This window comes from Varanus komodoensis, unplaced genomic scaffold (genome assembly GCF_004798865.1).
Source record: "Varanus komodoensis strain SLA01 unplaced genomic scaffold, ASM479886v1 scaffold28, whole genome shotgun sequence".
NCBI classification, from domain to species: Eukaryota; Metazoa; Chordata; class Lepidosauria; order Squamata; family Varanidae; genus Varanus; species Varanus komodoensis.
Window position 1 is genome coordinate 7,492,318 of NW_025335727.1, and position 24,939 is coordinate 7,517,256.

The 24,939-nt window shown below is 41.6% G+C and overlaps 1 protein-coding gene and 1 long non-coding RNA gene across 2 annotated transcripts in view; one reads left to right on the forward strand and one right to left on the reverse strand.

Annotated features, from left to right (window-relative positions):
* Positions 1–23,584, forward strand: part of LOC123025694 — a 32,551-nt gene extending 8,967 nt beyond the window's left edge. Inside the window, exons 2-3 of the long non-coding RNA XR_006415152.1 lie at positions 2,549–2,558; positions 10,832–23,584. This is a non-coding gene — a long non-coding RNA (uncharacterized LOC123025694). The remainder of the gene's footprint in view (positions 1–2,548; positions 2,559–10,831) is intronic.
* LOC123025692 (fibronectin type III domain-containing protein 3B-like) overlaps positions 1–24,939 on the reverse strand; it is a 246,434-nt gene that overhangs the window by 23,771 nt on the left and 197,724 nt on the right. The window contains exons 7-9 of the mRNA XM_044434665.1: positions 9,694–9,752; positions 5,133–5,290; positions 3,866–3,925 (exon numbers count right to left, since the gene is read on the reverse strand). Of these exons, the coding sequence (XP_044290600.1) occupies positions 3,866–3,925; positions 5,133–5,290; positions 9,694–9,752 (277 nt within the window). The remainder of the gene's footprint in view (positions 1–3,865; positions 3,926–5,132; positions 5,291–9,693; positions 9,753–24,939) is intronic.

Consider the following 24,939-nt stretch of genomic DNA (forward strand, 5'->3'; position numbering starts at 1 on the left):
CACCTGAAGAAAAAAGCCTGCAGAAAACCTCTCCATGGCTCAGAGGAGCAGAGCGACATGTAATACACCTGTAGTGAATCATAAGGCAGGGTGTTTCTTAAAAAGGATACAGGTGAAATAAAGAAACTTCAATATTTCTGTATTACTAGACATTGAACAGGACATCTGTGGTTTTTTTTTAGTTTTAAGTCAACCTAGCAGTGAAAGTGTTTCATAGCAGGCCACCTGGGGAAGAAATAAGGTAGCTTTGTCCAAAAAGAGGTTACCTATGCAAGATGCTGAAAAGCTTAGCATGTTAATCTCATCAAAGGGGTGTGTGGGGGGGGTGACAGTTCATCCCTTCCAAGGTTGAAAAAACCTAGAAGTGGAATTGCATTCTGACTTGATGTGTGTTTTATCACTTAAACCGGTTCCAATGGGGGCAAGGGAAAGAATTTTTTTAGAAAGTTTTAATTACAGTTGTTTTTCCATTTAGACCTATGTGTGGTGCTATTTGGGATGCGTCTCAAATTTAGCTGACTGTTCCCACTACTTAAACATATTGTTACTAATGCTTCTAATCTTATGTATCACGCACCTTTGTTACTCGAACGTCGGCTCAGACTGGTCAAGCCCCCCTCTCCCTTTTTTCTGCGTGAGATGAACACTAGAACTGTGCCAGTCCTCTGAATACAGACGATGTGCTAGGTGATTCTGACTTCAACAGTGGTGGTGGGGCAGCATCCCCACACCTGGGAGCAGCAAGGGAGTTTCCAGGGTACAGAGCAGGCTGCATGAAATGCACAGCTCTGTCCTTACTGCTGCCGCTTCCGAACCTGCCACCTGTGGAAGACACTTCGCTCTGCCTAAGGGTCAGGCTGGCCCTGGTGTGAATGTGGAAGCAAAGCATACATGCAGGAGAGGAGGAGAAACATTTATCTGCGCTTGAAAGAAAAACTAGAAGGGGAGTTCAAAACAATCCCCTACAAAACCAAAGTGGGTCAGCGGTTGTGCATGGGCCCTTCCCTCACTCAACAGAGCAGCATCCATGAGACGGAGGGTGTGTGCCAAGGAGGGTGTTGCAGTGGTAGAGGGGAAATGGCTTCCCGTTTGCCCATTATGACTATATTATGTCATATGACTATGACATACAAAGCCCTACAGAGCTTAAGACCACATTATCTTAGGGAGCACCTTACTCCATATATTCCTGCCCATCATTTAAGGTCATCAACTGAGGTTCTCCTATGAGTTTTCCTGCTAAGGAGGTGCAGGGGGAGGTTGCAAGGGGGAGCCTTTTCTGTGGTGGCACCCCAAGTGTGCAATGCATTACCATGACAGAGTCATCAGGCACCCACTGCTGCGTTTTAAGCACCCGACAAAAACTTTTCTGCAGCACTTACGGCACCACTTTGATTCTTTTGACTTCAGTTTGCACTGGTTTTAATTTACTAAAACCATAAAAGTGAAAAACGTTAACTTTATGGTCCTTGATTATTTGAATATTATTTCATCTTATGCATTTTAATTGCATTATTTATGTTACCTACTGGTAATTTTATTGCAATATCCTCCCAGAGAGCATGATGCTAATGGGTGGCCTTTAAACAAATTAACAAGCAAATAAATATTCTTAATTTAGCATTCTTCCCCAGGGACCAGTGTGCAGACCCATCTCCTTTCCACTTCAACCTTCTCTGGTGCTACCACCCATTGAAGAGGTCTTCAGGAAGTTCCAGTGGTGTTGCAGCACTAACACGAACGCTGTGCTGGCATAAATCAAAGCCAGTCCAACATTATGAGCACTTGCTAGCAGCAAGAGAAGAGGTGTTGATCTGCTGCCCAAGTTCAGCACTTTCACTGAATTTCAGTGGCAAATAATGTCCTTTTCGCTTTGCACTAGCAAGCCCCAATGACAGTGGCTTGATAATGTACACAAGTGAAGCACTGCTCGCTAGTGCCTGAGCACCACTGGATTCTACTGCTTGGTTCTGCACATCAGCTAATTAAGAGCTTAACACCTGCACTGGCATTTGGTGATTATGAGGAGTCTTAAATCTCACTTGCATTTTAGTGCAGTTCAACCTAAGGTGCGATTGATGTGCATATTCAACCTTAATTTTGTAGTGTTGCTCTCTCTTTTCAAGGTTAAAAGCCATTCCATGGAGCTGATAGTGGAAAAAGCATGCTAATGTTTACTAGGTAGAAAGAATATGACTGATATGGCTTTCTAAAAAGAACTTTGGACATAAATGAACAAGAAATCAATTCATTGTTCTAAAATTTGCTGTAAAATGCAAAAAACAGAACTGCATCCAAATATTTGCATGAAGCCAGATCATGTTGAAATGAAAAATAACTGAGCAAATGTGGACACTAACAAAACAATGTTTGCCTTAAATAACTAACTTTAAATGAATAACATGGCTCAGAGAAAACTTTTCACAACATCAGGGCCGCCTTACAAAACTACACAGATTAAGTGAGATGATATCCTTAGCACTGATATGGTTACTGGTATCCCTCCAGCACTTTCAGATTATAGTAGTGCAGTAACTTTGCTCAAAAGTTAATATGAAGTTGTATGGTAACAGTCCTAAGAAGACTATGTGCAGAAAGGTGGCATTTTCCAGGATTCAGCAACGATTCTGCATGTCTTTGTGTAATGTTGTTGCTAGTTGCGAAGTCATGTCTGACCGTTGGCAACCCTGTGGACAACACGCATCCAGGCCTTCCTGTCCTCCACCATTCCCTGGAGTTCACTTAAGTTCACACCCACTGCTTCAGTGATTCCATCTATCCACCTCATCCTCTGCCATCCCTTTCTTCTTTTGCCATCAATTGTTCCCATCCTTCCTTCTCATTAGGTGGCCAAAGTATTTGAGTTTCATCTTCAGGATCTGGCCTTCTAAAGAGCAGTCAGGGTTGATCTCCTCTAAGACTGACCAGTTTGATCGCCTTGCAGTCTGAAGGACTCGCAGGAGTCTCCTCCAGCACCACAATTCAAAGGCCTCAATTCTTCGGCGCTCAGCCTTCCTTATGGTCCAGCTTTCACAGCCATACATTGCAACTGGGAAAGCCATCGCCTTGACTATACACACGTTTGTCAGCAGCATGATGTCTCTGCTTTTTAGTATGCTGTCTAGATTTGCCATAGCTAATGTAGATCACATTGCACAAGCATAAACAACCTCCAGAGCAGCGCACTCACATTTGCTAGTGTGGCAGTTTTCCTTGGAAAAACCTTTGCAGATGTCAGCATGTTACAAATTGAGAAATAATTATGCATAATTGCTTTGGGGTGGTAAACACTCTAACAAAATTAAGGCACCCAATTTCCATAAATAGGAACATTTGGGCTACTTTATTTTTATCATTCAGTAATACTGGAAATCTTTTCTTTTTCCGTTTGAAAATGATGCTCCTGTAAAGTATTTCAGGACAATGTGAATATTTTTTTTTCTAAAAATGTCACATAACATTTGAAGAGCACAACATGTCTGAGTATTTATAAACTGTGAACTTATCACAAATCTCCCAATTATGCAGACAAGGAAAATAGAATATCTCCAGTGACTGAGTTTATTTATATTAAATTGTCATGTCCAAAATAGGGTGACTGTCATTGTTCATATGTGACCGTTGACAATCCCAGACAATTTTGTGAATCCACTCACAGTCCACTAGATGCCACATCAGAATTCATTTGGACACATCCAACAAATGCAAAATGCATGCCTATTTCCAAGAATTCACAAAAATTATAAAGACCGTCAGCATTCACATATTACGTTGGCATCCATCAAGATGTTGGCTGAACATCTTATGCTACTTCTGTAACTGAGTCAACTGAAAGCATGAAAAGTTCCCAACCTCCGTAGCTCACCTGACATGATATTCTGTTGCTGGCCTAAGGTCTTTCAGTTTATATTCCAATTCTTCTCCACTGAAAAAGAAATAGAAGATTTGAAGAGAAAATCAGAGTGACTGACTGAGCTGTATGTTTTATAGGCATGATGCCTAAAGAACTTAAAACCTCTCAAGACACTGTTTCATCAGAAGAGGTGAGACTGTCAGGGCCTGCAAAATGGAATTAAACACCCCAGAACTGGGGTGGGTAATATGGGGCCTGGGGGCCCCATAGTGCTCCAGGTGCCCCAACGCCTCCTACTGCTGGTGGTGATCTTGAATGGGGGCTGGAAGGACCAGGTGGAATGATCAGTCTGGCAGAGGAGTGAGGGATGGAAAAGGGGGTTGCCTTCTGTGAAACTGATTTCTTCTGCCTAAACATGCACAAGATTGTGTGCTTGGACTATGGGAGGGAAACAACAGAAGAGCCAGGGAACTGTCAAAGAATCAGTGACTGAGGGAGAAGGCTGGGAGCAAGGGGAAAGGGCAAGATCATCAGGATACCTTAGACAGACAGACCGGAACACAAGGAGGGCTGGTTTGGGCCCAGGAGTCTGAGGTTCTCAAGATGAACATTCACCATCATGATGTATGTTAAGATGGCATCATTTGGTAGAGAAGACTGCATGGCTGCATTGTCATATTCACAAGTGCAGTTGATGTTACAAAAGTCAACCCCATTGTGCTAAGCCATTACACTGTTCAACTGGTCATGTGAAAGGGACTTAGGTCAGAGGATTACCCATAGGATAAGATACAGAATTTCTGTTACACATGACAGAAACAGGCTAAACTCATCCATGGACACAAAAAATACACTTCAAGAAGCCCTATTACTTATTAACGTTAAATGACATCCAGATTATGGAAACACTCTTAGATGCAAAAGGCAATTTCATAATTTTTTTCTGCTAAATAGACTCTTTCTAGATGAAATGTGAGGACTATACAGTAGCCAACTTGGCATGGCCCCAATATTCCATTCTGGCAGTTATTGGGGTATGTATATAAATTCTTAACAGCAACTTTTCCAGCTGGTGAATACTATGGAAAAAGCACTGGGAGGGGATATTGGAGAAAGAGGGAAATGGCAAAAATGACAACCACTGGGAAAATGGAAGGAACATCACGCTCCGTGCTAGAAAAACAGACTGTCATTTTCTCTTGACACCTCCCTTCCACACACACACTTTAGATTTGATACGCAAACACACACACAAATTCTAGCACAAGCACACATTTACCTGTATATCATTTTGTACTTTCCATCCCTCCCTTTGTCTGATAAGGCAACTTCGTAAGTACAGGTATAAGGCAAACCATTGCTTTGTCTATCTCCACTTAAAAGGCCATTTGGAGGAGACCAAGTGAACAAAACTGTTCTTGCCTGAATATTTGTAACCTTGGGAAAGAAAAATAACATGTATTAGTGCTGATATTTCCTTTATTTATTATATTTATATCCCACCTTTTTTCCTTTCAAAAACTCAAAGTGGTTCACACAGTTCTTTGTCTTGAACTGATCCTCACACCAACAGCAAAAACAACAGCCCTGTGAGGTGGTTTGGACTGGGAGTCTATGACTGGAGCAGAGTCTTTGGAGTCCTAGTCCTGCACGGTTACCCACTAAACAGAATTTCGTCTCGAGATGCACGCTAGAATTGTGAATGTGGATGTATGGATGCAATGGTGTTCAAGTCGTAAGCAAGTGAGAGCAAGCTCCATCTCAGTTGGCCTACTGGGTTTCCCAATCTAGCCCTGCCAAATGTGGATACTTCGTGCATCTGTTCATGTATTATTTATTCGCTTACTTACTTCATTTCCATCCTGCCCAATAGTCAAAGCTCCCGGGACAGTTTCCAAGAAATAGATGCTGTGAAATCTGGCTGGAGCACACTTTAAGTTGCAAGCATTTTTCAGTCTAAACTTGCCCAAGGCTGCACCCTTAAGGTGACACAGGCCTCTGTCAAGAGCCCTTAGAGTTTCTCGCCTGAGTTAGGGATGTCCACACTTGCTCACAGGTCCTGCATGTGGTGATGTGTGTAGTGCCAATGCTGAATTCCTGCTGTGTTGCTCAAAACATGCACAGAGTGCTGGACCAGTCTTCTCTGTGCACGGCAAGAATGGATTCCAGAGTTGGAGCAACGTGAATCTAATAATTTTGTACCAAAGCTTTTTACAATGGAACCAAATAGCGCCAACCCTCTGAAGCGCTACCTTTGTGTAGCTAATCGGATGTAACTGGAGAGATCTATAATTAGGATTTCCTTTTTTATATAATTAGCAGTCCCCTAGGGAGAGATTATTTAACTTTTCCCTCCATACCCTATACCCAGTATGAATTCCTCCAGCTGCTATTAACGGTAGGGATGCTGGAGAAGAAGAAAGGTAACAAGTACAAAGAGCAGGGATGCCAAAAATACGACCTCCCCCATCATGTCAGGTTTTGGCTCTGCCATAGCAAGGGCATGTGTTGTGTGATGAAGTTAAATGCTAAATCCTTTTGCTGAACCAGCAAAACAGTAATATCAGGAAAGTCGCTATTTATGCTGTTAATCTCATTCTGCACTAAGCATCTGCAACATTAAAATTTCAAGAACTGACTTTTTGATCTCATTTAGTGTAAAAAATAAAATAGGTCTTGTAGGGGAAGTTTACTGGGCAAAGGAGGATTTTGTGTAGCATTAACATTTTTCTCAGCTTATGTAAAGGAGTGATTGCTTTGAACACCTGGACTGATTAAAACTGGCATTCAATTAAGCCAGACGTCTGTAGCAAAAGCTCAATGTCTCAAATCAGACAGTGCAATTAAAATGCCTCAGGTATCCTCATGTTATGAAACGATAGCCAAAAATTAAGCTATTTACTGCCAAAAACCCAGCATATAATATTTGGTATCAATTGGGAACTTTACAGATAAAAAACAAGGATAAAAATGAAGACAAAAGACATACAAATTGGATTTCTGGTGGTACATTATAAATCAATGCAAATAACTAAAAGGAGAATGCCCCCAAGTCTTTTATTATGGACACATGCCTGCGTAACTGTTTTGCATAAATTCAGACAGGGACTTGGAACTTAATGTACTTTACCCAGCCAATGTTCTATTCGAATGGACAACTTCCTTTATGATCACTCGCTAGGACACACGTATCCATGTAGAACATATGGCTAAGCACACATACACACACATGCACAGCTGTTTATCCTTTCATGAACTCTAATAATTTCTAGACGCTAGGGAGTAAAGAGGCAGGAGATTATATTGACTGTGCTGCTGGGAAGTTTAAACTCTGTTTACTGATAGGGGAAGGATAGAGCACAACTTTCCACCCAGTAGCAAGTGACGGAGTGACACCTTAATACAAACCAAACTTCACAGATAAAGCTAGCACCTTGAACTGGACCAGAAGGCATCCAACTACAAGCTCCACACATTCTATTCACAAGGGTTTTCTTTGCATTGTAGATGCTCTGTTGATAATTACTTGGGAAAATCCTGCTGAAACAAATGAGGTCTACACTGCTACAAAACCTGGGCTTACACCTACAGATTTTTCTAATTCAAGTTTTACTGGCCCATGAAGTTTGACAAGTCCCTGCCACTTGCTTATACCTGGCAAAATGATTTCTCCTTCTGTAAACAAGTTATCCAGACTGACATTCAAAATCACTTAAATTCAATGTGATTCTAGGCTCTATGTCTGTAGCTTTTTCTATAAAAGGATAAATGATTTATTTGAACAGCTCGTCTCCTGGTCTTCCCCATCACTTTGCTTCTATCTCCGATTCAATGGGATTTCTCCAAGGGACAAGACTTGAGCCTTAGCCAAGGAACCCCAAGAGGCTGAACAAGCCACACTGGGTGCTCTATGGGCCAGATTTGGATAATGCAAACCATTCAGTTCTACATGAACAACATAATAATATATAAAAGTAATAACAATAAGCAAAACATTATTTCATGTTTTCTTCTAACTCAGCCATACAGCAGCTAATTCTATGTTATAATAATATGTATATGTCTGTCCCAAAACAGAAATGTTACAAGTTAAAATGCCACTTGATGAAGGCATGAAGACTGTTCTAAAGATTAAGACTAAAGACTAAAGCTACTTCAGACTATTCTGGCAGGAGCAGCAAAGTTATCAATGAGGTACAGAGCTGCATCCGTGAATAAGACCAGAAAGGACTAGAGGTAACGAAAAGGAGCTGAGGAGCCTGGAATGGGGGCTCCAAGTATGTCATCTCCCCCCACCCCAGTTTTTTACTCTCACACCTGTTAAGGAATAGATGTCAATTTTCAGGTTTGATGCTCACTGACTCTGCCGAGCAAGCTTTGTTCATAACCACCACCCATATTTCTAATACAGATCTTTCCAGCAGGTTTAAAGATTTTAATTTCAAAAGACATTGATGCTGGTTTGGTAAAAACAAGGCTTCTGCTGCATCTTCACATTTCTACTGAAAGCTTAGATCACGGGGGGGGGGGGTGAAACTTTCAAATGTGACCTTTAAGCACCTGCATATGTTCCCTGTGATCTCTCTCAAGTCCATGAGAAGCTCTACTGCCTCTTTATCTCATTCGTTCTGCTGCACTGAACCCAGTACAGCATGCAGGTTACAGTGCTGGGTTAGGACTAGGCTGATCTGGGCCCTGAAAAACTCACCGGCCGATTCTGGGCCAGTCATGAACTCTCAGTCTAACTGACCTCACAGGGCTTTTGTTGTAAGGATACAGTGAAAAGGAAGGGTGTGCCTTAAAAGAAGGGTGGGGTAGCAATGCAAAATAAATAAATACAGCCATAATGAATAAATTATATATCTCATTAAGCAATCATTGTTTCCTTCCCTTATGATGCTATCTTTATTTGGAAAAAGTAACAACTACAACAAGACTGATACCCCTATTTATACTGAAGCATGCCAGATGGTATCATGTTAATGCCTTTCCCATTTAGACTTGTTTACACTATGTATTAGGTGGCAATATAAAGTTACTACTGGCTGGAATTTTAAGTAGCCCTATTACTTACCCATGTGAACGAGTCAGAAGTAAAGCATGCAGGTCAGCTGAAATGAATGCCAATAAAACCCTTACACCAGACTGTCCTATTATATAATCTCTGCACACCACATATGTGAAAGGAGAGCTAGAAATAGTATGCAAAGCATGCCGTTGAGAGAAGTTTATGCATTTATGGAGCCTAGTTCTGCACATCCGCTTGTTTTTAAATGCCCAATGGCTGAAGCTCAGATTGCATGTGCTACAGGAGCAATTAAGTGCTTCAAGATGGGAACACGCAGCTATGGCATAGCAGCATCAGGACTATTGATCCAAGACAGAAGAGGACTAAGAATGCTTGAGACAAGGCTGGGTCGGTGCACTTCTCATAAATTTAAATGCATAAAAAATAAAAGAATACTTTTTAACATGATCACACTAATGAAAAAATGGGACAGAACAGAATTGAGAGTTTTTAAAAGTGTGAAAACAACTGGAAATTAGTGCATTATTGGATAATGGCACCAGAAGCTAGACCCAGAAACCCTAGGCTCTGTCTCAGGGATGGTGGGGTCAGTGGTGGGGCAGAAACTTCAGCTAGAGAAACCAGGACCAGAAAGGGGTGAAGATTACAGTGCAGCCGTTATGTCTCTAACTGCAAGAGCAAAAGTCTAGGCAGTCCATAGATAAAAAGATGCAGTCAGTTCAGATCCTTCTTATCACCCACTGATGTGCATGCAGTGTGCATTTAATTTTGCATAGCTGAAAAAGAAGCACCAAACCTGGCAATCACATACCTGTGGTTTCTCAATTCCAGAAAGAACATCTTGAACCCTTTTTGTTTCTGTGTCACATTCTGTGAAGAAGAAGCAGGAAAAGGTACGTTATAGCTAGCACCAATTGTCAAGACTCTGAAGTGGGTTCATCCCAATAAGAGACCATAGAACAATGCAAGATGTGCAATTTTTTCAGTCATAATGGGCTGTGACTTTCCTCGCTCCCTCCAAGCAGAGGCCTCCCCCTGTCCATCCACGCTTCCTCCAAGCAGGTTTCTCCCTGCCCATTGACCTCTCCACTCACTCTCTTAAGACTTGTGTTGACACCATGCTCAGACAGTCAACGTGAAACAGTCTGCCCTGAAACCAGCCTTAAAAAGGATTGAAAACTGTGATTTCAGAGCATACTGCATGAGCGATAACGAAGATCAAGACTGGTGTCAATATAACTCTTAAACATGGTAAAGGGCAGAAGGAAAAAAAGAGTAGGACATTTGCACAGGAGAGAAAGAAAAAAGAAGCCAGTTTTCTGCTGCTTGAATCACAAACAAGGAGTGTCACATATGCCTGACCCAAGTGGGACACCACTGGAAGGAACAACCATTCTTCTCACATTCTTCTCAAAGGCCTTGCTCTCATTCAGGTTGCAATCTTGTGTCTGGACTACCAGGCAGCAAGTGGAGCCCCACATAATTGCCTGCTTCTCTATATCCACTCAAAGCTTACAGATGAATGACTAGCATGTTAGAGAGAAAGGACTCCCGCTTAGTTGTCTCTTTGACATACTAATTATCCATGTACAGAAATGTTTGTTTTTTAATATAGAAAAATTCCATCGCTTGATTCTCTGCCAGACACAGGTTTATGAACTGAGCGACAAGTGAGCTGTAATGCACAGAAGGTCTTCTTATGGAGACCCAAGAAGTTGCTCAGGAAGACAAGTGTCCATTCCAGCTTTGCTGTGCTATGCTTCAGTCTATCTTGACTGGACACTGAAAAAGACAGGCAAGGCAAGGCATCTGGGACACAGACACACACACAGTAAATCTGTGATTGGGATAATGGAGAGCCCTGAGTGTGACATAGCTAAAAACCTTTAGTTTAAACTATGTTGGAAAAATCACCTAACTTCCCTGACTGGATGGTGCCAAAAGGCTAGACGAGATAAGAATCATTGTAACTGTATTTGTGAAAGAATAGTTCCAGGCTTTCAGCCAAATTGCTCTGGTTAGGATCAGATTCATGGGTAAATAGGAAATATATTTGCAGCACATTTTTAAAGCTTTACTCTAGAATCTCTCAAATGTCTGGTGGTTGAGCCACACTTTTTCCCTTACTTGAATTTACTATTGACAGCTTGCAGCAGCATTTAGAAATATGCACTGTGAAGTTGTCTCCACCCTCCACATTTAGGTATGAGTTGCTGATTTGGGCATGCCCCCCACATTTCTGAGTGGAAAGAAGCAAGCCTGGAACTGTATCTCATTCAGAGTTGCAATTGGCACATTCTTGGCTTTAGGAACAATTGAATGATCCAATCATACCTGGTGCAGAAAAAAGCCTAATTAAACAGCACTGGGCAGGCTAATTATAGGAGGTAAAGTCAGAGCCATGAAACAATTAGTTCCATGGCTGGCATTCCTCAGCAGAGTTTGGGAATTAAGAATGTAAGACCCAACAAGGTTCTCTAGTCCAGCTTCCACACTCAACCAGATACTCACACACAATGCCCACAAGTAGAATATAAAACAAAACCTGCTTTTCAAGCATGCCACCTTTGATACTAGCAGCCATGATAGCTGCTCTCTCCATTTGTCCAAACCCCCTTAAAACCCACCAAAACTAGTGGGTTTTGCAGTAGTTGTTTTTTCCATAGGTTAATTGTGTGCTGTGTGAAGAAGCACCTCTTTTTGTCCATCTGTGATTCCATATCATTGGTCAAACAGGGTTTAGAATTTTAAAAAGTTATTCTCCTGTGCATTGTCCAAATTGCACAAGCCTTTGATGCCTGCCATTAAAGAACTATAGTTTGCAGCATCTGAAATGATTGAGGAACTGGGCATAGTGTCCTAAGTAAGAAGCCGGATTAATAACATGTTGTCACCAAAATCCCCCAAATTCTGTTATGAAAGTCTTATGGACCTGTCTGTATTTTCACTAATGTGAGCTCTACAGTGGTTGACTAGCCAAAAATGACTTGTTCCTGTCATTCATGGAACTGCTTGTTTTCTTTTGCATTCTGACAATTTAAGAGCAAGTCACCTTTCCGGTCCAAGCACAAATTGCAATTAAAAAACAAAGATGGCGCTAAAGGATGACTGAGCACTGTGACTATCTGGAGCTTGTGGATTGGCAGACTATACCAAACTTGTCAGTCAGCCTCAGACAATTTCCTTTGAAAGGAAGAAACACAGGATGATTATTCAGCTGCCGACAAAGATTCCAAAACAGTTTCTGGAGCATTAATATAACAACGGGACTTGCATCTGATTCAGTCTACTTCCATACTGAGGAAATTAGCAAACTCCCTCATGTTCCTATTCTTTTTGGATTATCAAATCATCCTTCTCCTTCTCCCTACATTGCATTTATATTCCGCCTTCTTTCTCCTCTTGTGGAGAACCCAAGGGAGTTTACAGAGCTCCATCTGCACAACCACAACCCTGTGACATAGTTCACACTGAGAATGAATGATGGGCCCAAAGTTACCCAGTGAGTTCATGACCAAGTGGGGACTAGAACCCGGATCTCCCAGGACCACAGTCCAACACTATAACACCACCAACACTGGCTCTAAGTATTTCTAGATAAGGCTCACCATGCCTCACTCACTATAGTTAGTGATACTTTAGGTGATGCCATAACACCTTTACTTTCCAAGCATTCTTGAGCAGTTCTTTAACAGGGAAATCTAGCACTTTGGGAAATGGGGGAATGGCCAGCGAAGTTGCACCAGTCCTCTACAGCCTAGTTTATGTAGCAAAATGTTAAGAAAGGCAGAGAAAGAACCGCCCTTACAAAGTGTAGATATCCCATCTTAAACCCACAACTGAATCCTGAGCTAGAGGGGTGGCTTAAAAACCCCATCTTGAAACCCCCTATCACTAGATAATCTAACTCCCTGTACTTTCCACTCAGGAGCTTAAAATGGTGTAGCCACAAGTGATCCCATTTTAACTAGACAAGAATCCTAGGGGGCAGGTTGGAGAGCAGGTCAGGCTGGTGGCAGGATGATGGTGATGGACCCTGTGATGGACACTGAAATGCACTGGTTAGAGAGGGTGCCATATGATAATTTCTATTCATGATAGCTGGAAATCATAAAGAAAATAAAGGCAACACCTTTAGTTATTAATTTCTATGCATTCAGGATGCTTTCAGTGTACAAATTATTATATGGAATATGTTGCATATTCTCCCTACCTCTTCAGGTTATTGTAATTACTTTAGGTAGGAAATACAGGACGCTGCCTATCTCTGGCCCATCTGTTTACACTGATTAGGAGAGGATTTCCAGCATTTCAGATACGTGGAAAAGCTGGAATCTGAATCTTGGACCTTCAGCATAATAAGCCTGTATTCTGCCGGGTGAGTTGATGTTTCTCCAAGCAAAGTTTGCTTCTAGACAAAGAAGTCTTAGCATGAACAACTAGAAGGCCTTCCATCTTTTCTTCCTTCAAGGATTCTCCACAGTAAGAAAAAAGACGGGAAAAGTAATTGGAAAACATCGGAGGGCTGGGACTGGACCTCTCCATAAAACTCAGTGAAGTACAGTGATGGTGTGATAAAAGCCTTGCCTGGAAGTTTGTGCTGGACAAACTATATAACCATATATGTGATTGGAATAGAGATATGGATGCATTTATTTCAACTCTATATTTGATCTTCCATAGAATGGGGCACAATTAGGTTAGATTGATAAAGTAAAATATATTTAGATGTGTAAGAACGTGAGTTACTGGACAAAATAAAAATCTAATAAGTAAATAAATGATCAGGACATAGAACCACACATTTCTTACCTAATCTCAATATGATTTCATAAGCAAGTTGCTCTCTTTGCTGTTTTACAGATGCGATTTGAAGATACTGACCCTTAACTGGGAAAGTTGACACCTTAGTATAGATTTGTTTGAAAATATTGCACTCAGACTCTTTGGCCGGATAGTTCTTTTCCTAGCTCAGACTCAGTATTGGTGTATTTTGCATCTGCATATTGTAAATCAGCAAACAAACAAGGAACAGTTGAGAGGAGGCTTTATAGCTGGAAACATGCAAAGTTGACCTTTTGCTTTTGGTCACACTTCTCCCCGCACACTTGTGGTTCAAGTTCAAGGCAAACATGAAACCACCACTAATAGGAAGGCTCATGATAACACTGTTTATGGTTATAATTTATATATTCAGTGAACAATTAAGATTACTGTTCATCACAGGCTAGTTTATCCTAGGTTGCAAGACAGAAGTAGTAATGAAAAAGTGGAGTTGTCACATGAAACAGCCTTGAGAAAATATTCAGTGCACACTTATTTGATGTCCAAGACAACCAAACTTGAGACTGATTTGCTGCCAACATACAAATGTGGCTGAAAACCCACCTTCTCAAGAAAATCCTGGAAGAACTGCCCACTGGGACTTAAACCTCTAGGCATGTGTATAACTGAGCTGTGCTTTGTATGCTTGGTGGGGAAGTGTCCAAATTGGTATAAATTAGATCTGGCCTCACCCTTTCTGTCCTTGGCCCTGTCCACTGCTAGGATATGCTCCCCTCCAGCCCTTTCTGACATTGGAATGCAGCGTCAGACCCAAAAAGTCTCACCCCTTTTCTCTGCAGCCTCAAGGCATCAACGCTTATTATGAAGCACAACTATCAGAGACATCCATGTACATGGAACATCTGTGCTGTTTTACTGGCATGATCAACTGATGATATGAAGGAACTGCAGCACAATCAGAAGCAGATAAAATCTGAGTAAAATAGATTTTCTCCAGCAAGTCAGCACTTGGGTGCAAGAAAACTAGAATGAATAGAATCCTTGGTTTTGCACACGCCAACATCAGAGTCAGCATAATCATTCAGCACCATTAGAAAGGTAGATTCCAAACCATGTAATCTGATTTCACACAGGTTAAATTCTAGTCCATCCCAGTAATATAGACTTCCTTCACTAGCTAACAAGATTTATTTTGGAATTTTCTTATAGGTATATTCACTATTCAAAGCGCAAGTGCTAGATGCTCACAATGTCCTTTAAATCTAACTTAAATTAGGTTTAAAACTTAAACTGGCCTAGCATTGCTTCTACAAGTGTGTGTGTGTGTGTGTGTGTGTGTGTGTGTGTGTGTGTGTGTGTGTGTGTGAAGCTCGGGAATAGACCTCCCTTCTTAGCCATGGCAAAATTCTTTGTAGTTATTACATCACTTTAGCTGCCAGAAGTTAAAGCTGAATCATTCTTGACCTTTAATCCTTAACATGTGGACCAGATTTTCTCTCTTTACATTGCTTTATAGCAGGGATTCCAGTCACACTCAGTAATGAGATGGGATGAAGAAATCAAACCACACAACTCAATGAAATTTCATTTCCCTCTCGATGTGGAAAAGGTGACAAGTTTTCTACAGTAACTGACCCTCGCTTTGACCCTTTCAAGTCAATGATGACTAGCACACTCAAGCTCAAGCACTGGGTAAGAATAATAAGTTACAGGGATGATAAAATAAATACAGAGGTTATACTAGAGTTAAAAGGGGGTGGGGATGGAAAGAGAATTCTAAACATATTGAACAGAGGGGAATTATAGAATTCTGTAATGACATCTGCTTTATGAACATATCTCAGTCGGGCAAATGCCACAGAAGTGTCAAACCTCCTACTTTGGAAGAGGCCGGCAGACTAAAACTGCACTTGAGAATAATTTATCTGTACCAGATGCAAACTTGTAACAGGGGTCCCGTCCCATAACTGGTCAATTACCAATGCCCTTCAGAATCTATGGCCTTCCCCTGGGATCTGGTGTGAGTTCTGTGCCACCTAGGCCTCCGAGGTCTAACTCACATGCATGCTGTGATTTGGAAGCAGTGGTTACTACTGTCCCTGGTGATGTCAAAGCTTGTCCTCACCCTGCTGCCAGGCAAATGCCATGCTTAGTTGGCTTGTGTACAGAAAATCCCTCAGGACCAACGAACTCCATGTGCTTGTGGATTCTCTCCCTATCTCCCTATTTAGAAGAGGAACCAGGCCAGCAGCACTCTATTCGATGCATCCTTAATCAGAAGTAAAGAGCCTCTTTCAGCCAGAGGGCCAGTTTCCATTTTGGATCAGCTTTCAGGGTGAAATACCAGTGCTGGATGGAGCCAAGGGAAAGGGGCTTGGGACACAAAAATACCAACATATTCTAGCTTAAAAATCTTCATGGTAGGAACTAAGCATTGCAAGAGGAATTTAGACCTTTTAGGATGGGAAAAAACAAATGGAACAGAGGGGCATGATAATCTACAATTTTGCCTCTGTGTTTTCTTCCTGGTAATGCCTATATAAACTATCCCCCTGCTCTACCACCTGCTTGGCTCCTGAGATGTACAGAAAGGAAACTTAAGGCACAACCCTGTGCAAGTTTGGATGGAAAAAAGTGTCAGGACTCCCAGTGTAGCTGGCTGAGGCATGCTCGAAGTGGTAGACTTTTTTCTGTCAAGCACTGCATAGGATTGTGCCTTTAGTGACCTTCTCAGCTGCAACCTGTCTAGACTGGGACAGCAAATCTGAGAGCTTTATATGAACCAATAAACCAGGACTGGCTCTAATTCTGGGAGAGTGTTGGACTAGTACATGTCACCCCCAGCTTAAACTACCTGCAAAGAGAGCCGTGGGCCATAGGGCAGTATATAAATGTAATAAATAAATACATAACATCCCATAATCAGCCGAGGGTATCAGAATTGGACCTGACGGCACCTATAGCACTGGACAACATTTCTGGAAAAAAGGTTATTTAAAGGGCTTGTCTTTCCCCATGCTGGGCTTGAGAAGTATACTATAATAGTATGGAAAAATCTATATGCAGCCTCCCTCTAAGCAGGAAGTTAGGAAACACCCTGTCCACCTATGCCGTTTTCACTTACGATCTACTACACCCAGCATCACCTGTACACTCTTTTGCATACAAACTTGTCACCTGCTGCAACCACATGGTAGATTAAAGGCATGGAAGCGCTTGGTGCTTGGTACATATGTACAGCCACACAATGTGAATACATGTGTGTACATGCACGTACACTCAAAACCACACACACACACACACACACACACACACACACGGAACCAATGCCTGTTTAAAAATCTATATCCAGCAGAGGTCAGTTGAGAGCTGGAAGCAGATTCTTTAGAGATAAAGCAGGGAATCCTGTGCAGAAAAGATACAGGAAAGAGATTTCAAAATGCTCAAAAACTGATTGGAAAAATGAGATGCCTGTTTGAGAAATACATCACTGAATTTCATCTTAATGTGAAATCTTAGGGCTGTCAACAAAACCTTGAAGTGAGAAACTCCCTGTGTTGTTCCTTGAATTGCCTTTCGGTATGAAACACACCTATCGATTGTGCAAGGCAGGTGTATTTCTGGAAAAAGGGATGGTGTTTAATAACAGATGACCCAATGTGCCAACATTTTACAAAAGTAGCAAGGACCATGCAGAGACAAAATACAGGCCACAATCTATAAAACTGTGTGGCCAGAGTGATTCCTTTCATTTCTCTTTTTCTCAAACAGCAGTGGTCCCTCGACTGAATGGGAAACCAGGTGCAAGTGGAAGAAATTTCAAAGGCACATTATGCAAAGCAAATGTACTCTTGAACTGGGGAAATGGGGGCTAGTGCTGTACTGTACTGATTAGGAAGCTGCCGTACTCAGAGTCTATACAACTCATTACTGCCTACATGGAGAGATGCCTGTTTTTCCAAGGTTCCAAGGAAAAGGCTTTTTCCCAGCATCACTTGATAACGCCAGGGACTGAAGCCTCAGAATTGTGCATGCAGAACTGAGCCATGATCTCCCTGTTGCTCTGTGCTACCATAATGGTTTGCTGATCTGCATTTTATCAGCACCACAGAGTATGGCTAAAGATGATGTTGCAGCTATCAGCTCTATAGGCATTTGGTGAGAAGGAGCCAATAAAGTTGCTGAATGCAGGATGACCTGATACTGGTAAGTCTGGCTTGTTTGAGCTCAAGGGATTTTCTGCCCATTTCTGATTCAAGGATCAGAAACAAGCCAAGCCGGGAGGGGAGGATTTTCATCTTTCAGTTGAGAAATGATTTGTGCAATTATTTTCCAGTACTAAGGGAATTAGTGCTAATCATGCAATTTGGGGAAATTTTTGCCATTTTGCAATTCATGTTTTTGTTTTGCCTGTTTTGCATAGCTCTGAACCAGCAAATGACATATACAGATCTAGTGCAATTTGCATAAATTCAGTGGAGTGGTGTATATCAGCAGCTGAAAAGCATCATCACTGATTTTGCAAAAATAAAAAACCCTCTCCTTTAAAAAGGTGTGTGGTGATGTGGTGTTAATGCAGGGCTGGTGAAATGGAGTCGAGGAGACCAAATCATGAAAATCTGTCACATTCCATAATCCTTTCCTATATCTCCCTCCTCAGCCTGACCATCCTATTGGTCAGGTAAAGCCTGTGTTGTACAACTGTCTGTCCCTGTACAACTGCTTGGTTTCTGACCTGTTTCCCAACTCACCTCAAGTGCACAGCAGAGGGAGAGGGGGAGTGAGAGAGAGCTGCGGGGGTGGGGGGGAGAGAGAGACAGGCACGTCTAGAGGACAGTGACTCTCGTCCCAGTATCTGGGCATGCCTAAAGGAGCTCCTGAGCTTATGACCCAAGTGCACAATGGAACCCCAGTCAAAGAGCGAAAGCTTTGTTAAAGTGGTAGCACATTCCATTCATTAGACATCAGCTTCCCAAGACTGAAATGATCTAGTATACTGAGCCATTACCTCTACTTAAATCACAAATCACACAGGCTTTCTTCACAAAATACACGCACACACCTTAGCAATGTGGTGTGTTCCGAAAGAAAAAAGATGCCATGCAATTAAGGCAGCTGCTGGTCATGTAAATATGGCAGCCCCTGTCCCAGGTGGGAAGCAAATGAGCAAAAGATACTATGGATTATGTTTGTTTAAATAGCAATGTCCATTCTCCCCTCTTCTATAGAATATAAGAGTGGTAAAACCATCAGGAAGGTGAGTGGGCACCTGGCTGCACACATATCATATCCCTGCTGAAGCAGCTGCACTGGCTATCCATTAGTTACCAAGCCAAGTTCAAGCCTTTCCTGTTGATCTATAAAGGCCGGAACAGCTTGGTACCAAGTTTGCTGGTGCAGCCCCTTCCCTGGAACCATGCTGTGTGGTCATCAAGATCACCACAGGAGACATTGCTGGTTGTAAAGCAACCTGCAGATCCCCATCTTGTGACAACCCCTAAGCAAGTCTTCTCTGTGGTGGTGCCCACACCCATGGAATGGCCTCCTCTGAGCTCCTTAGGAGGCACAGCTCTGGCATACTTAAAATGCCAATTGAAGATCAATGTCGGTGCTGTCCAGTTAGTCTGCTGATAATTGCTATATTTTCAGTCTGAAATACGTTGAACATTTAACCTGATGATTTACTGCATTGTTTGCAATTATATATCTTAATCCATTTCTATAAATTGCTTCAAGATATGTTTGATATAGGAAGTGGCCCGAGCTTTCCTAGAAGTGAAAATGGCAAGACTGAGGCTGCTGTACTTTGGGCACATCATGAGATGGCAAGATTCACTTCAGATGACCATCAAGATAGGGAAAGGCAGAAGACAAAGTACGAGCTGGATCAAACCCATAAAGGAAGCTGTAGTTTCTTCTTTGGAAGAGCTGAAGGGAACTGTCATGGGCGAGATACTTTGGAGGGCTTTCATTCCTAGGGTCGCTACAAGTTGGAGATGATTGGATGGCACATAATAATGACAACACGTGGCTGAACAAGTGACTGTCCAAAGAAAGGCCTCCTTTTGTGTATATCTGTCAGGACTTTTACATCATCTTTAGTGGTCTTCCTCCAGGTGCCCCACTGAAGTTAAGTGAAAGAAGCACCCCGTTTGTGAATGGTTTCCCCAAGGGGGCTAACCTGCCACCTTCATTACTATCTTTTCAGGTGTGGGCAAAAACCTTCCTTCTTTTCCGGGCATTTTAGAGACTTAGTTTTTAGATTTTACAGATGTTTTTAACATTTTTATATTTCTCTGCTCTTGGACTGTTTGTCCTTTTGTATTTTATTCTTTTAACTGCACTTTTCTTTTTCTGCATCGTTTAACTGCTTGTAATTCACCCAGAGAATTATTTTATTGAGCAGATTTAAAGTATCATAAGTAAATAGATAAACTCCCATTCCTGAAGTTATGTCTGCAATTAATCATTCCGATTCACAAAATTAATTGGCAAAAGTCCATAGGCTGTCAGTAAGGACAGAAAATTGTTCCTTATTTCATTCATTAGCATTGCATTTTTATGCCAGGATGGGAGAAAAGATACTTGTGGCATTTTCTGCCTAAGGTGCCAAAATTACACGACTGACCTGGGCACTACACACGTCGATTGCGGACCAAACACACAATATGCTGCTCCACTTCAGGAAGCGAAATACCTTAGATAACCCAGGGAGGGGTAGCAAAACTAGGAATGGGGAGGATAAGGGCCTTTGCTGATAAAGATATGATATGGGTGGCTCACTAGGGCTGGAGCCCTGAATCTCTGGAAGGCCATCTGCCCCACAGCCCAGTTCTCTATGGTCTGAAATAAAGTCCTCCTGCTGTCTTTGCTTGGACATTTATTTATTCATTTAAACCTTTTCTATGCTGCCCCATTCCCAAAAAGCCTCAGGGCAGCTTACAACATAAAAAAAGACATGACACGCCTCCTGCTGCCTCCCCCAAATGGGGTCATTTAAACAGACGTTGCCACATATGTAAATTAGCATAGGTAAATTTGCATTTTTGTCCTGTGCAACCGGACAAAAGACTTTCCAAGTATCTAGCGCTGCTCCTGTGATAAAGTGTGCCCTATTTTGCATTGTGGCAAAAAAGTAAAACGTTAATGACGAAAGAGATGACAAAACTGAGATAAAATTAAAATAAAACTAAGCAAAGCACTAGAAATGTGAATGGTGACATTCCTTAGGAGTTCAGCTTTCAGTACAATGAAGCACTGATTTGTCACATTTCCTGGACTGAAAGCTTGTTTTATGAACCAGATGAATTTTTATGAGGCCTATAGGAACCCTACATGCTGTCTGGATCAACAACAAACCGAGAAGGATTACCCAATGTCCTGCAGTCTGGATTGTTCTGTTCCATAGACTCTCCCATCCAGTGGCCCCATATGTAATGGACAGCCATGAATAAGGAGGGAATCCATCTGCGGCCTTAATGGTTGGAGGGGCAGAGGTGTACCAGGAGTCAGAACTTTGGAAAGCTGTGAAGGAGGACGAGAGCTGTGTCCAAATGAAAGCAAATGCAGAATGGCTTTTGTGACAAGAGTCACTAGAGAAAGTATTGGTGCCCATTAGAGACATGGAGGAAGTTCACGTGGCAAGGTCAAGTAAGTTTCTGAATAGGGGTGAGGTGGTGATGGGGAGAAGAAGGGGAAGGCAGAGAAAGGATTGCAAGTATGGCATTCAGTCCACCTTTGGGCAACCACTTCTCTAAATGGAGGAGTTTCTGAGTCAGACCACTGGTCTATCTAGCCAAGTATGGTCAGCACTGACTGGCAGCAGTTCTCCAGGGAAAGGATCTTTCCTGAAGATCCTAGGGGCTGGACCTGAGGCCTTCTGCTAGCAAAGGAGGTGCTCTGCCACTGAAATATGGCCTCCTGTTTATGCGGAAGGGTAAAAATGGAGGACAAACTTCTGAAGACTATGCACTGAGGTTCCTCAGAAATGTGATGTGGCAGCCATGGACATCTGGTACATTTGTTTACTCAATTTACATATAAAGCAAGAAGGTAAACTATGACCGACTTTTACATGAGGAAAGCAACAACGTCTCTCCACTACACACTATCATCCCGTCTCTCTGCAACTTTCTCTTGCTTTTGGTATCTGAACAGAACTGCTTAAAGCAGAAGGCTGTAGAAAAACCTGCTGGGATTTCAACTTCCCTTTTCGTAGAATCTACCCATTTCTGTTCTGTATAAGAATGGGACAGACAAATGCCCCATGGCATCTAGTTTGGCCCCAAGAAGCCTGAATAATGGGGAAAAGGGCAGCTTCTCATCACAACTTATCTTCCCCTGTGGCCATGGAGAAAGGTAGGATATGTTCCATGCATATTCCCAGTATATCAAGATCCTGTGTGAGGGTGCAGAACCTTCTGCGACATTATGAGGTTTCAGGGCAGATGGACAAGAGTTCTTCAGTGGTGAAGCCCATTTGAGAATGGGTCCCTGAAAGGATGCCTTGAAAACTACCAGCTGGGAGGTTAACTGAACCAACATGGCAGAAGATGGTGGCCCCATCTTGAGCATTCTTTCAACAGTTGGGCAAAGTATATTTCTGTTGGCAACTTTTGCCCTGCTAAGTTTCTGATGTTTTATTTGAAGGTTGTGTTCATCTGTGGCTTGTCTGCCTTGCATTTTATTGAATATACTGTTTTATATGGTACCATTAAAAATGTTAGAAGACCCAAGAGCGGCACAAAGACACTGAAGAATCAGATAGAAATTTGTATATAAACACCAATGAATAACTATGCGTGAAATGTGGTTCTGCAATATATGGTTCAGCTACCACATCTCTACCCTTCCTGAATTAAAACTAATGTAGTTCTTTTTCTATTGTTCTGGAAATCCTTTATAAAGCAAGGACATAAAAGTATGTTATGATGGATCCTATCACTGGTCTATACGTTTCCATGCTCTTGAGGCATCTGCCTACTGTAGGAATCCAGCCACCCTCTCTACATGGTCAGAAGGCTTGCTGAAGACCATATTCTGGAACAAAAAACAGGCAGCACAAGCCCTCCTGCCTAGGGGACTGAACTTTCCTTTGCTCCCCTAGTTTTCTCTCAAGCCATCCATGGAAACTACACTATGAAACCACTGAATGGTAGTTATGAAGTTCATGCTTTATCAACTGTAGCTTTGAGTGACGCTTGTTTCCAACACATTATGTGTTAAGTGGTTTACCAATGCAAGGATGTCTACATTGCCATCCACAATTTTGGGGATGGCTACTGTTTTTATTTATTTATTTATTTATTAAAACATTTTTATGCCGCCCCATTCGCCGAAGCCTCGGGGCGGCTCACATCAAGAATGTTAAGAATGCCACGATCACTGACTGTTCTTATTCTCTGTGTATAATGCCAGCAACACAGGATAATACTTCATGCATTTCGTGGAATGAATTACAGTGCACAGACGTTTAGCCATAATAAAAGGCTCTTAAGGTATCATAAGACTCTGTTTTAAAGGCAAGACTGAATTATGACAGTACAGTCAACTTTCTCCCTTATGTTCCTGCCCGATTGCTAAAATCACCTTTGGAGGCTCTCTTACAGTGGTGTAACAGGTGGCTACTCAGGAACAAGCCATTTCCCCACCTCTGCCTATGGGATGCCGTGACCAGGAAGATCACTGTTGGCCTCACTGCATACATTTAGACCCATGCAAAGACCTTCCTCTTCTAAAAACAGAGAATATGTTGCTTCAATGATTAACTATATGGCAAGCTAATCATGAAAGCTATTTAATGTGTTAATATTTAGGGATTTTTTACTGTTGCATTTATTTATTTATTTATTTATTTATTTATTTATTTATTTAGAGAATTTCTATGCCGCCCCATTCGCCGAAGCCTCGGGGCGGCTCACAAAACATTAAAATATAATACATTAAAAATATAAAACGAATTACAATATAAAATAAGTCGCCCTGGCCAAAAAATAAAATAAGGAAATAATATTAGCAATTAAAATGACGTTTGAATAAAAATTGTTTTATTGTTTATTGTTTTAATTGTGCACAGAGGACATCTGCCCATTGGGCAGGATCATCATGCAGGTAATGGTATTATAGTGTTGTTTATTATACACAAAGTAGGTATCTGAACACACATACATGTATGAGTGTATGTGTGTGGATAATATTACTAGAGAAAGTTGGATTTACACAGAAACTTTTATACTGTTTATTGTCAAGTCCCTGCAAACTATAAGGACTAAACAAAGAAACATGAGGGCACAATCATGCCCTCATGTAGAGAAGCTATTAGAGTGATATAGATAGATATAGATATAAATATATAGATGATATAGATATCCATCCTTCAGTCCCTGTATGCCCGAACAACCAGCTTTAGGACTTTTTCTGTCTATGCAGGATTGCACTATAGTTTGACTTCAACCTAAGCTAAATTACTGAGTGTTGTGTGACACACTACGAAGCTCACTGCAAAAAATGCACGAGGTAAGTTACACACAGATCCCAACATGTTTTAATCTTGAAGAATTTCAAGAAGCTATTGACAATAACAGTGAGGCCCATAAAATACACAGGCTACATATATCCTAATAAAATACTCAGACTCTTATCCCAACGAGTGACCTTGATAACCAGTCCTAAAAAGAATGCAATGATGAAGCTCCAGATTTGATTTTTGCTCACCATTAAATGCCAGGACAGAATCTAAATCTATAGGCTGCCAAAAGGATGAGGCATTTATGGGTTACTTCATATCTAGAGGAGCTTTGCAAATGCAGACACGCACAGTTTAGACAGAACCAAGGTTCCACTGCAAAGTTTCCAATAGGCCTGCAAAAAATTCCTATACCCAGCTATGATTTCTCCCATTTAACTGGGAAAAACTAGTTTTTATAATTTCATCCATCTTTGCTATGAACACTCAAGCGAGGGCCAGCTGTGCTTGAATCCGAGTGGGATGTGGGATTTAGTAATCTAGGGTCCTGGAATTTACCAGACTTCTCATCAAGGCTATGTAAAGAACACATTCAAGTCTTAGGAACATTATTAGTGGAGAGCTTTTAAACTGCCCATTCTTAAGAGTCAAGATGAAACTTTTGAAAAGCAGGCAAATTACCAAATGCAATGAAAGAGAAGCCAAAAAAAATCCAGACTAGTCATCTACCCAAGGCAAGAGTCACTTGGCTTTTGTGGGGAGAGGAAGGGAAAACTTCTGTAGCTTATCCAATGCAGACAAGTCTGG